The sequence below is a fragment of the Monomorium pharaonis genome, chromosome 2 (assembly GCF_013373865.1).
Source record: "Monomorium pharaonis isolate MP-MQ-018 chromosome 2, ASM1337386v2, whole genome shotgun sequence".
NCBI lineage: Eukaryota > Metazoa > Arthropoda > Insecta > Hymenoptera > Formicidae > Monomorium > Monomorium pharaonis.
In genome coordinates this window covers 22,730,610-22,743,437 of record NC_050468.1, presented here as the reverse complement: position 1 = coordinate 22,743,437, position 12,828 = coordinate 22,730,610, and the positions used below count along the sequence as shown (strand labels likewise).

Below are 12,828 nucleotides of genomic sequence, written 5' to 3'. Positions count from 1 at the left end.
GCTGCATTAAAGTTGTTGCTACTGGCTTCTAGCTTATGTCGGAAGAACTTTCGAGCTATTACAAATATAACTTGCGTTTTAATTTTACTTAAGAACTTCGCCGCATAAACTGAAAAGATGTAATTTTTAAATATTATAATATAAATTATATATTTTTACATGTACGATTTTTTGATATTAATTATAATTATGAGAAGAGGATTCCAAGAAAACAATTTGATTCATTTGATGTACTATACTTGTTTCATTAACTAAATTACTTTTACTGAATCGTCTACATCTCCTGAAAACGCACATGCTGGCAAAGAAATTTTAAAGGAAATTAAAAATAAAACTTGCCACCATTTTTCCACTTTCTCAGTGCCACTTATTATATCAAAGAGAGACCACCGAGAGATTTACACTTGTGAAAGAGCTCTTTATATGTTACCAGTCATCAAGAGACTTAAAGGGCCATCCAATGTTCCTGTTGATGAACACGAGAGTGTATTTCGAGGTTGTGCTTTCGAGAGCAAGCCGTAAACTATTGATTCCCAATTCGAAAGCCAAGTTCCTCTTCGAAATACAAAAGCAACTTCGTTACTCGGGTTATCGAATCTACATCCTCGAAATGAACACCTTATCGCAAACAATGTATTCTTTCGAAGTATTGTCACGCTTAAAACAATGATTTAACAACGCGCGAAATCACAGCTGTTTATTTCTTTATTTCTTCTGAATTTCTTTGGTTCACAGATCTTAATGCTACATTAGAAATTGTACCAATTAATTTACACGTATTAGATATTTCTTATAAAATTTATAATATTTTATTATAATTCTCATCTATTTCATGATCTCTATGATCTCTGAATGTTCCTCTTATATATGCATGATGTAATAGCAAATTGTTTTAATAAATTCGTTTTAATAAACGAATCATTATCGTATTCCTCTTCTTACCAGTTTTCTTTGTGTGATGTAATATTCAGTAATATAATGGGTTACGTCATATAAAACTAAAGGCTAATTTTGTTGTCATTACTTTCAATGGACCGTTAAAATTTCAAGAATTTGCATTTATCTTATTTTTTTCAACAAAGTATATTATACACATACACAAACAGAGTCTATTTTTTAACTTCCTTTTTTATTTCTTTATTATATCAAATCACATGAAATATAAATAAAAAACCGTTTAATTTTTTTAAAATCAAATATGTGGAATATTATACAGGATTACAAAAGAGAGTTTCTAAAATCAAATATCTTTTATATCTTGTAATAAGAGTAGACAAAATGAAATAAATTAAATACTACTTTGCAAAAGAAATTTATCATTTTTATTATATATATAAAAGGAAATACAAAAAAAATATATATATATTACATATAAATGTCATATATAAATGTTCAAAAATAAAAGAGAACAATAATTCTCAATATCAATGCCGAATCGCGCAGTTAGTTCAATTGGCTTTTTTTCAATGTTCATTTTTACAAGTTATTGCATGTGTATATATATGTATTAATAAAAAAAAATAACATATTTTTTCTGTAGCGTTTAATTTATTTTGTTCCATTTACTTATTACAAAATAACAACTATTTAGTTTCAACAACTTTGCGATTGTCATTTTGTATGTCTCTGAGAAAAATATTATGAAAATCGAAACTATTTACTCTAAATTTGAAATTATTTATTTTATATTTATTCTGAATTATTCATGGGGTATAGAAACCACAGCATGAGATAGATTGAGGCTCTTATATAATAATATAGACAATTTTTCTGTGTAAAGTTAAGTGCGATTCCTAAATATCATCGGCTCATGTTCCAGCCCCAGCCCGAGTTCAAGGAAAATCGCGAGTCACCACGTGCTAGCGTTAAGGAGAGCGAACCTCAAGAACACGTGCCTTCCTCTGCGCCGGTCGCCAGGATCGCCGTCGAGAGTAACACAGAGACGCCGTCGGGATGGAGTTCAAGGAGCGCATCCTTGAACAAACCGGAGAACCCCATCACACCAGCCCACGATATAAATTCCGTTCTCGACAAAGTCGCGCTCTTCCACAAGGTAAGACGCATATTCGATCGATGAGAATCGACTATAAAGACCGAGCAATCTTAGGCAGCTTCCTTTTACGAAACACAGCTTTTGGCGCAAGTTGACACACGTTGCTTTTCATTTAGAATTTGATGTAAACACAATCAACGTACTTCGGCTTTACTTGACTCAAAGTGTGTTCTTGATCAAAGAATGTATCCGCTCCATTATTTCGATAAAATCTTTGAATATATATATATAAAGATTTGAATCGTGTAATAAAAAGTTACGTATTACGTTCTCTGTAATTCTAAACAACAATTTATATTTTACCTTAAGATTTATAAATATTATTGGAACATTTATAAAATTTGAAAATACATCGTTTGAGAAATTTTACGATAAATCTTGTAAGATTAAGCATCGCAAATATATAACACACTATGTATATCGCATTTTTTTCCATTTAATTATGGCAAACTACTCAAGTGTGTTAATCTATGTCGAGTTGTGTTTCCTAAAAGAAAAACAGCTTAATGAACAATTTATGATATCACAATGTGTTTTATTTCACGTACAAGTTAGAAAAAAACTAGACGCTTGTATCAATAAAGTTAATTGTTTCAAGTAGCTATTACAATATGTTTACTTTAAGTAGTTAACAATTTATGCCAAAATTTAAATTATAATTTTATATGTGGTGTAAAGAATATATAAAAATATACAGCATATAAAATTATAAACAGAATTCTTTTTTGTAGTATGACATAAATTATAGATCTAAAGTGAACTTGATGTATATCAATGATTGTATTGATGCAAAAATAATTACATTATACATACTGCTATCTTATAGTAAAGATATTTCTTATTTTCGTGCGTATAAATATGTATCTTAGCTGGCTCAGTGATTTAATTTAATGAAAGGTATTTATTCTTTTAAGCATCGACATGCTCGTGGCAGAGATGCAACTACCGATTCCCTTCATCGCACCCTGAGCGTTCACACGACCGCGATCGAGCCAACATACATGACGGAGGAATGCGACGAGAATGACTATCATCTTGATTTAGACTCCTACAAGCCCGTGCAGCCGCTCAAAATCGACCACGGAGTCGCTTTGTTTCCCGTTGCCGCGCCACACACTGGCATGGATCTTCATCTCCTGCAGGTACGTCGCGCTGCATTCTGCAGACAAATGCATATCTCATATGGAATTGTAGATATCATATCGAAATGAAAATCTCATATTGTCAATTTTACGTGACAATTATCTTGTATTATCGGTATTTTCATCGAGTTATTTACATGCAGGCAAATGATTTCATTGCAGTATTTACTCTAAAAACAGACACTTGAACAAAATTTCACCCGCATGTTTAGCTCAAATGAGTTATTGACGTATTTATATTTTTATTTATCAGTAATTATCAACTAAGATATATTTCATACAAATCTGTTTAAAATATAAAACAATAATTTTGAAACATTAGAAATTTAAAGAATTTATATTTTTTTAAATACTTTTGTTACGTAATATCTTTAATTAGTGAATGTATAACTTGCATGGGTCAGTTTGATTTTCATGCGAGTGCTTACGGGTTAAAGAATAACAAAACATGTTATCCAAGTAATCACTAAATTTTCTCCTATACTTTATTTGTCTAATAACTTATATTGATCAGATTATCTTACAAAAGAAAAAACGTTTCTCTCTCTCTCTCTCTTTCTTTCTTTTTGTTTTTATACACTGAAAAAAAGTAATATATCCAATAAGATATGTAGTTGCAGGCTGCCAACTACTGATATACTTAATACAATGATATACTTAATACAATGCTATTGCAGTATCAACAGTACTTGCATTAACTTGCAAAATATTATTGTAATGAGTATTTTATGTAATTGGCAGCCTGCAACTACATATGTTATTGACTACATTACTTTTTTTCTGTGTATATATGACAAAAGGACATAAGTTTTAAAATCTGAATTTTTTAAGATATTAAAAATTGAAATTAAAAATAATAATTCAAGAAAGCTGGTTCAGAATATATGTAAAATGTCGGCAGTGAGACTTAATTAAATTTAGCTTAATTGGTAATATTACGAAAGTTCCAACACAACGTAATTTCCGCTGTGTGATAATATGCAATGTATGTACGCTCTCTATGTTGCATCCGGATTACTCATTGGCAACATACACAGAGAGAAGTAAATAGATACATAGATAAATAGAGAAAGGGGATGAGAAATACAGATATTTCGTCTGAGATCGTCACGATCGTTTTAGGATTGAGAGGCATTGCGTCACATAACGAAACTACCAATTGTATACGTGACATTGTGAAACTGCGCGTGGAGTGCATGGCAAATATTGAACTCGCAGGATTTGTTGCACGACGCGATACCAGAACGCTTTTGATCCCAACGCGCAGTTATAGGCCACACGGGAATTAGAGATGTACAATTTTTCTGCTATTTATGTCGTGTTGTATAAATAACGACAGAATTACCATTATTATGTATTAATATGTGTCACATGAAAATTGTTGTACAATGATTATAGCAAACTTATTTATGATATTCCATTGAAGAATGTTATTATCGTACTATAAATTATAATACCGAAATAAGATGAAACATCTGAGACAAATATCTAAATCTTAGTAACGCGTTTATCTCTTGAAAACTTTGAAGTAATGTTTTGTAATTTGTTGTCTTTTTATATACATTAAACAACATTATAAGAAATGTTTTGTTAACAAATTAAATTAAAAATTAAGGGATGATTTAAAATTTTATCAGCCATTACATTCAAGCATATGTCATTCTAGAAATTCTTTAATTTTATTAACTTTTTCTTCTTTTCTCCATATATATATATATATATAGAAATATATACATAGAACCTGATAAACAATTTACACAATTTATTCGAAAGGATAAAATAGAATATAATTTTTTTAGAGTCTTAAATCTTTCTCGTTTTATCTAAAATGAAAAATGCTCTCTATTTCAAGTCAGTAAGCTCCAACGTGAATGAGAATTTAATATATCATAACGGAAGAAACATCTGAGACACAAAAGTTCAAGTACCGCAAGGCGAAAGACCGTATTCAAGAGAGTTCTTTCCTTTCGAGGGTAATTTCGTTTACGTAAATAAAACGCTACAACATTTATGTTTGTTACATTAATTATAACTGATGCGAAATCCAAGAAATACATTTTAACATCTCTATTCGTGTATTATAACCTTTAACATTAAATTTAAACAATAAATAGATAATGAAAATCTAGAAATTCAAAAAATATCATTGCTAAAAGTAATCATTTTGAATGAAATATCACATAAATAAAAAATACGATTTAATTTATACAGACGAAAATTGCAGCTGTATATAAATTGCATGTATTGATCAATGCTGAAAACTGAGATTTATATAGAGAAATAGTGACGATTTAAGATGTGATTAAAATTCTCTTTTTGTAGCACCGTCATGTTTAAGTAAACGCTAGAGAGAAATTCCTGTTTTGCTCAGGAATTCCACAGTTGCCTTTGAAATTTAAGTGAACACCTACGCATTTTTTCTTTGACATCGTACCTAAGGAAAGAGAACGGTTCGAAGATCCTTAGATATGCAGTTTTCCGTTTAAGCTACATGAAGCGCAAAAGAGAGTGCAAACAAGATATTATTCGCCTTTCATGCCGCATTTGCGATTTCTTCTTCATAACTGACTATCGAGACACAAAAAGATAAATAGCAATTGTAAATTGTATATTGAGATAGACAATTTTCATTAAAAAATATCAGAGTTGTGCGATATATTCATATCAGTATAAAGTATCTCCTTATCCACGGACAATTTTAAGATACTGTAATGTCACAGCGACGCTTTCTTCATGGCGTTGCGCTACTGAGATAAAAGATACCGTCAGCACGTAGTTTGCTACACGTCAAAAGGATTTCAAAGAGACTAGCCTTACTACCACACCTCTAGCAAGCTTCGCGGAAATTAGAGAGGAAACAGAAAAATATGCGGGAGGACGAGAAGGAGAGGACGAGAAGGAGAGGACGAGAGAACGCTCCCTCTCCTCTCTCTCTCTCTCTCTCTCTCTCTCTCTCTCTCTCTCTCTCTCTCTCTCTCTCTCTCTCTCTCTCTCTCTTTCTCTTCTTTCTGTCTGCGGCAAACGAACCAAGAGGACCGACGGAAAAAACGTTGTAACGTAGCACGCAAAACCAGGTCATCCTTTTGAATCAAGCTACCAATTGTCAGCGTTAATTGAGTGGCAAGAGAAAAAAATGGGACACGACGTATTTGTGGGAAAAATGGTTCATAACGAATAAAATTCGTTATCCTCCCATCACGAAATTCCGACGCAATCGATACACCATGAATTTCTCTCTACTACTGCAGAACATTCTCGGAGGATACATAACACGCGATCCATTGACTGTAATGTCGAGCGAGAAATATGGGCATTTCAGAAGAATTTCGGGAGAAGTTACACGACTTCTTCCAGTCCAATCCCCCAGCGAATGGTCAATCAATAATTCATAAAGATAATTGATTTAGAGCGCCAATAAATGTCTGGAAAACATATAATCAAATACATATACGTATCGCTCATCATCAATAATACAAACGCGATAACATTAATTAAATATTGCTAATTATCTAAAAACTTTCATCTAAAAATTTTTCACTAAATCGATGTTCAGCCTTTATTTAACGAAAATTTAATTGATGAAATTGTTTTTATTTTGAATATTTAAATATTTTTTCATTAATTATTGCTCTTATTAAATCAAGATAAACTAAATATATATATATATATATATATATATTAATTACTTGAAAGTAATTAAAAAATAGGGGTTTATTATATAATTCAAAATGCTTCAGTTTTGTTAATTAAAGGCTTTAAGTTATTTTGTGAAAATAACTGAATACTTTTAGGATAATCTACATTCAAAAAGTTATTTTATCAACTAAAAGCATTATAAAAATTAAGTGACAAATGGCAAACTTGGAAATACAGTGAAATTAACACTTTTGTAACAAATCACCGCAAAACTGCAGCTGTCTAAAATGCGTTAAAATGTGTACGGCATTTTTTAACAGAAAAACATACCAAACGTGTAAACGCGAGAAGCTTCCAGAGATAATTCGAAAGTGGTTATGCAAATAAAAATAGATGAAAACCACGCTAAAGCTCCACGTAAATTAATTTAATTAATTAATTAAATTCCCGTTCTTCGTTTGATCATACCTGATGCCGGGAATAATTGAAATTAATTGAAAGTGAATTGAAATTTTGTCTCTGTTTCGACATCTGCACACAAATCTGATTACAAATTTGCAACAATGTGGAAATGAGACAGTCACGCACACGATACATTCTATATTTAAAAACTTGAACTTTCGTTAGGATTTAAATACTCGATATTTCAAAATTAATTTATACATATATTCGCTATCGGTCTTTACAGTATTAATGCGTATTACATGATATATATTGTCAGAAAATTGTGGAAATTTGAGTAATTGTTTATGTCGTCGATAAATAATTCTACCCAAATACACGAATTCACGCATACGCGAGCGTACGCGCAATAAATGTCCACCTGTACGCCGCGCTTAGAGACGCCCGCATAAACGTTATTATAAGTGCATTACGAGCCCCATCAGTGTTATAAATGCACTCACGGTGTCTAGTACTTTGTGGAGGCACGAAGTCCTTCGTATACGGCGCAGTTGCAAATGTGACCTCGTAGCAGCGAGTGCCTTGCGCGCGCACTGAAATTAATATATTTATATTTACGGGAAGCGCTTATATTCTGTTTTCTTTTTAAACAATGATGTTGTCGTGGTAATCCAGTAAAACGATATTCCGCAGTGCTACTGCATTAAAAACTAGCAAAATAACGCTTTAAGCGAAATGAAATGTGAATCAAAACTATTCGTTACATATTTACATTTCTGTTACATTTTTACATTTACATAATATTTCTATCAGCTATGCATAAATGTACGCAATGCAAAATCCTAAAAGCTTTTCATGTTTATACATTAAGATTCGTATCTAAAACGAGCTTAAAAAATATTAACACACTAACTATTAGATTATTTTATCCTTGTGTACGGATCCTAAGTCACACTACAACAAAGTTTATTCAATTATAAATTTTACATGTTAAACTAAAATTTTCCTAAAATTGAAAATACAATAAAATAAAAATAAAAGTTTCTTATTTCTTCTCAAGGAATTTAAATATTTACACATTTATACGTTTAATGGTAATAATACAATAAACGATAATTTAAAAATGATAGCCAAAATGATACGTAAATATGTATTTCATAGCAACCAAATATTGTTAAGTAGGAGCGAAAGATCAAACGTATATAAAATTAAATACAAAATTGAAACAAAATTGCCAGGCTACGATATATTTCCTTTTTCGTCTAAAGAGAAATTTTTCAATCCCCCTTTTCATCTCTTTGGGGTTATCTAGCTTTACGTAATATAAAACTGATGGAAAATCGAAGAACCTTTTTCATCAGTTTAAAAAATACACGTGGTTCTCTATACTTCTAAATTCCACATCTCAGGTGCTGCATCATGGTACGACCTTGGTGCATTGGGACTGTGAGGGTGGTACCTCGAGGACGGCATTGGTATTCGCGCGCGTCGATCGCGCTTGTGGCACTTTCATATGGGAAAAGCCAACCTGGAGTCCCCTGAAAACGGCGCAAGTTGGCGGTGCCGTTCTCACTGAATTTTCATTAAGCACGAATCCGGAGGACACGATACCACCGGGCCTAGTCGGCAGGTACACGCAGCAGCAGGCTGACTGCGCTTTTGTCACATTGGAAGAGGGATACCTCGACCTGGGATCGGTTAAGGAGATAATGATCGGCTGTTGCGATCGTGATCGAGAAGCTGATCTCAGGAGCATTTGCAAAAGATACGGCCTACCTGGCTCCGACTGCTGCATCGGCCTCATGTACGGCTCCAGTCTTCCGGACAATCGACTGATCTTCCTACTTTGTCCTCCCGCCCTTAGCAAGTACGTGCAAATTGTTCTGCAATTAATTTAAATTTACATTTAGAATAGTAGAAATATACATCTTCAGTTTATACATGAAAATAAGTATGCTTTTCAATTTCCATGTTTTTTAGAGAAATTATTTCATACGTTTTTTTTTTTTTTTTTCTATTAATTATTTTTTATTGTGTATTATTTGTGCTACAAATTTTGAATTTGTCCGTAAAAGATTACTGCATAAGTTAAATATTATGTTATTAAAATATCTTTAACTTCAAGCAGATTAGAATCATTAATAGTGTATTGATGGCAAATTCATAACATATTCTCGAGTAATATTAATAATAACAAACATTTCTTTTCTCTACATATTTTGTTTGGCTGTAACAATTCTCTCTAGTATATTCTAATTTGTGGTTTATTGTTCAATTACGTATCGTTGAGTTATATTTAAATTATATGTAATTCGCATGTTGCTTCGCTTTCAGAATATGGTACATGGGATTGTGCTGGATATTGCGAGGCCTCAAACGACAACAACAGTTAACAGATCGTAGATCACGTTGGTTGAAAGAAAAATATCTTCATTTATACTATTCCTACTTGGAACAGCCGATAGAAGGCTTGGAGCAGCCAACGACAGCCGATGCTATTCGCATTTTCGGCGGTCGCGACTGGTCTATGACAGAAAGTGTCGGCACGCTATCCCCAACGAGCAGTAGCACTCTACGCAGACGTAATGTTAAAGGCAAAAAGACAAAATCGATCGGCAACATTCATGCTTTAACTAAGGTTCGTGCAAGTTTATCCGTATCTTTACAATACATCAGATTAAATTATAGATCACTACGCTAAAAAAGATTATAGCAATAATAATCAAGGTTTAATAAAATAACATCAATCAAATATTTAATTAATATAATATATATATTACTGCTGAAGAGAATAAATATTATATAATATATATATTAATATATATATACATTATATAATATAATATATATTACATTAATTAATTAATATACAATAATTATATAATAATAACAAAACGTAATAGTAATTAACGATTGTTAAACTATTACCAAATATTACTAATTATTTGATTATATTAATATTTAATTGAAATTATTTCATCAAAATTTAACTATTATCTGGGTTTGATTATTATTACCAAACTTTTCTTTTTTAGTATATAACCATCGAATCTCATTTCATGAATAATCGAATCGTGTTCGCTAAATTGAATAATTTTGATTTAATGTAGGATTTGAGTATAAAACAGTACGAAACCTCGACTTCGGATGGAGGTCTATGTGCTACACCTCTTCGCCACATTACGGGAAGCAGAGAATCTTTAACGAGGATTCTGCCAACATCACCGAGAGCAAGTCGAGATCGAGTCCCACCACGTAGCCCGCCCGGTACCGGCGATCGTCTCACTTCCAACTTGCCTTACTCCGCTTTTCAAAGGTACATTTATTCTCTCACGCTTGATTTCTCGCGTCAAATTTTCTTTATCTATTGATTTTGAGCGAAAGATTTATGTAGGCTAAGAATTATAGGTCGGAATAGAAAATCTCTCACAGCTCCGTGTCGAATGTCATTTGAACATAAATCCGGATTATAGATTTAAGATTTTCTCATCTAAAATGATAAAAAGCAACCTTTGCTATTTTCTTTTCTTAAAAAAAAAAACGCAAAAATCTCTCTAAAGTTGAAGCTTCCTGTGTTTATCATGTGTGAACAATATTTTAGAATTTTGTATTAATATAGAGCTAATATATATTCAAGATAAATGAACGAAAGAAATCTTTTTCGACAATACGTTTTGATCAATCTAAATTTTTAAAAAGTCGAATTGTCACTTTAAATTCTTGTATTTTTCTTTTGATTTTTAAGCATAATAAACAAGCATTGACTTTTGAATTAATTGTGTGATCATAACTTTGTCAGAACATTTTAAAGACATATTTTTTAACATATTCTAAACACAGTTAAACATATGTAAAAAATATATTTTTAAAATCAGAAAAATATAATAAATTTTGAAGATTTTATAAAGCTTTATGTAAAAAAATCTTTTAACTTCTTATATTATGATCAATAAGTTTTCTTGTACACCTCGCAATAACGCGCGTGTAGTTTGTTATGTCTTACTAGAGAAAGGGACAGGAACGGGTCTGGTGGTATGGGAGGTTTGGAGGCACCATGGCAGGTGAAAGCGCGCACTACCTCGATCATGTACGAGACACAATTGAACTTTGTGGAGTTCGTCGCGCTTTTCCGATCATTCAGTTTACGGGCCAGAAAAGATTTGCGTGACCTATTCGGCCAATTAGCGATAACGTGCCGTAGCCAAAGTGATGGATCATTACGGGAATTTAACATCCGGCCGGTGGTACTCAGGCAGACCAGTGACGCCACTCCGCAAAGAATCGGTAAGTTAATAGAAATAGAAATGTAATCATTAAATTTTGTGTGTAAATTTGGAATTTAATACAGATGTTTATATTAATTGTGTGAAAATGGAAATGCAATAATACATTTTAAATATATGAATACAAATATATGAATTGTTCCACAAAATAATAATTTTGAGTAAAGAGTTAGAATACTAAGTTTTATCGTAACTCACTCATTAGCGTAATATAACATTTGTTCATGTTTATCAAAAATGGAAGTCACTATAAATCGGTGTTACAATTTACAAGTGACTGCTTTTTTGAAATATTATTTAAAATAAAAAGTAAACTTTTTTTTATGTGCTAGGCTTGTTGACGAGAAACAACTCTATTGATTGTCACGAATACAAGACGGGCAGCAATCTACAGAAAAAGCAGATCTTCGATGCCGTCGCGGCGGCAAGTATAGTCAATAATTGTTCGGGCGTGGACACATCGAAATCCCAAGTGATCACTCTGGCAACATTCACGAAATTCCTGGAATCGCGGCAGCAAGAAAAGATGACCGACGAGGAAATCAAAGCGTTGATCAAGGTAAATGTTTACGGGGTCAGAGATCCTCGCGCACGAAAGAATGTTTGCCCGACAGCCTTTCTTTTTCTCCGGCAATTTTTTTTTTTTTTTACAAATATACAAGAAATTAATATCCTCTAATATTTCGTACGCTGGACCACCGCGTATAGTACAGTTAATGCGTTTGCGTTCAATCTCGCGAGTAAACTGCTTTTTGTTGAAAACGATAAACGATCCTCCCTTTCAGCGCGTTACACTGGAATCGTGATTTCAATTTGTCTTATCTGAGAATAGAAGAGGCAACTTCTCTCCTCACACGACCGTCGCATTGTTATACGCGCACTCATACGACATATAACGCGACGTAACGCGTACAATGAAGCGGACCTGTTTACTCTCATTTCAGAGGCACGAACCGGACCCGGCACTTCGCACACAGTGGTGTTTGTCTTTCGAGGGTTTTGCACGGTATATGATGGACAAGGACAACTATGCATTCCCGAACGAGTACGCGACACCGTCCGAAAACGAGATGCAACAGCCACTGTCGCAATATTACATTGCCAGTTCCCACAACACATATTTAACCGGGCATCAACTCAAAGGAGAGTCCTCTGTGCAACTATATTCGCAGGTGAGTGCGACTTTCAAAAAAAAAGTTTTGCACATGAATGGACTTCACAGAACTAGGACTAGACATGAAATAGTTTTATTTTGACATCATTTTACTTTTCTTTCATTATAATGAATTTCGAGCCACACGTTGTCATTTAA

General features: G+C 32.7%; 1 protein-coding gene across 2 annotated transcripts in view; it reads left to right on the top strand.

Annotated features, from left to right (window-relative positions):
* Positions 1 to 12,828, top strand: part of LOC105829082 (1-phosphatidylinositol 4,5-bisphosphate phosphodiesterase epsilon-1) — a 135,299-nt gene that overhangs the window by 113,166 nt on the left and 9,305 nt on the right. For both annotated transcript variants that reach the window (XM_028194544.2, XM_036283297.1), the window contains 8 exons: positions 1,820 to 2,053; positions 2,968 to 3,195; positions 8,643 to 9,100; positions 9,568 to 9,871; positions 10,344 to 10,549; positions 11,222 to 11,517; positions 11,849 to 12,075; positions 12,461 to 12,688. In XM_028194544.2, the coding sequence (XP_028050345.1) occupies positions 1,820 to 2,053; positions 2,968 to 3,195; positions 8,643 to 9,100; positions 9,568 to 9,871; positions 10,344 to 10,549; positions 11,222 to 11,517; positions 11,849 to 12,075; positions 12,461 to 12,688 (2,181 nt within the window). The remainder of the gene's footprint in view (positions 1 to 1,819; positions 2,054 to 2,967; positions 3,196 to 8,642; positions 9,101 to 9,567; positions 9,872 to 10,343; positions 10,550 to 11,221; positions 11,518 to 11,848; positions 12,076 to 12,460; positions 12,689 to 12,828) is intronic.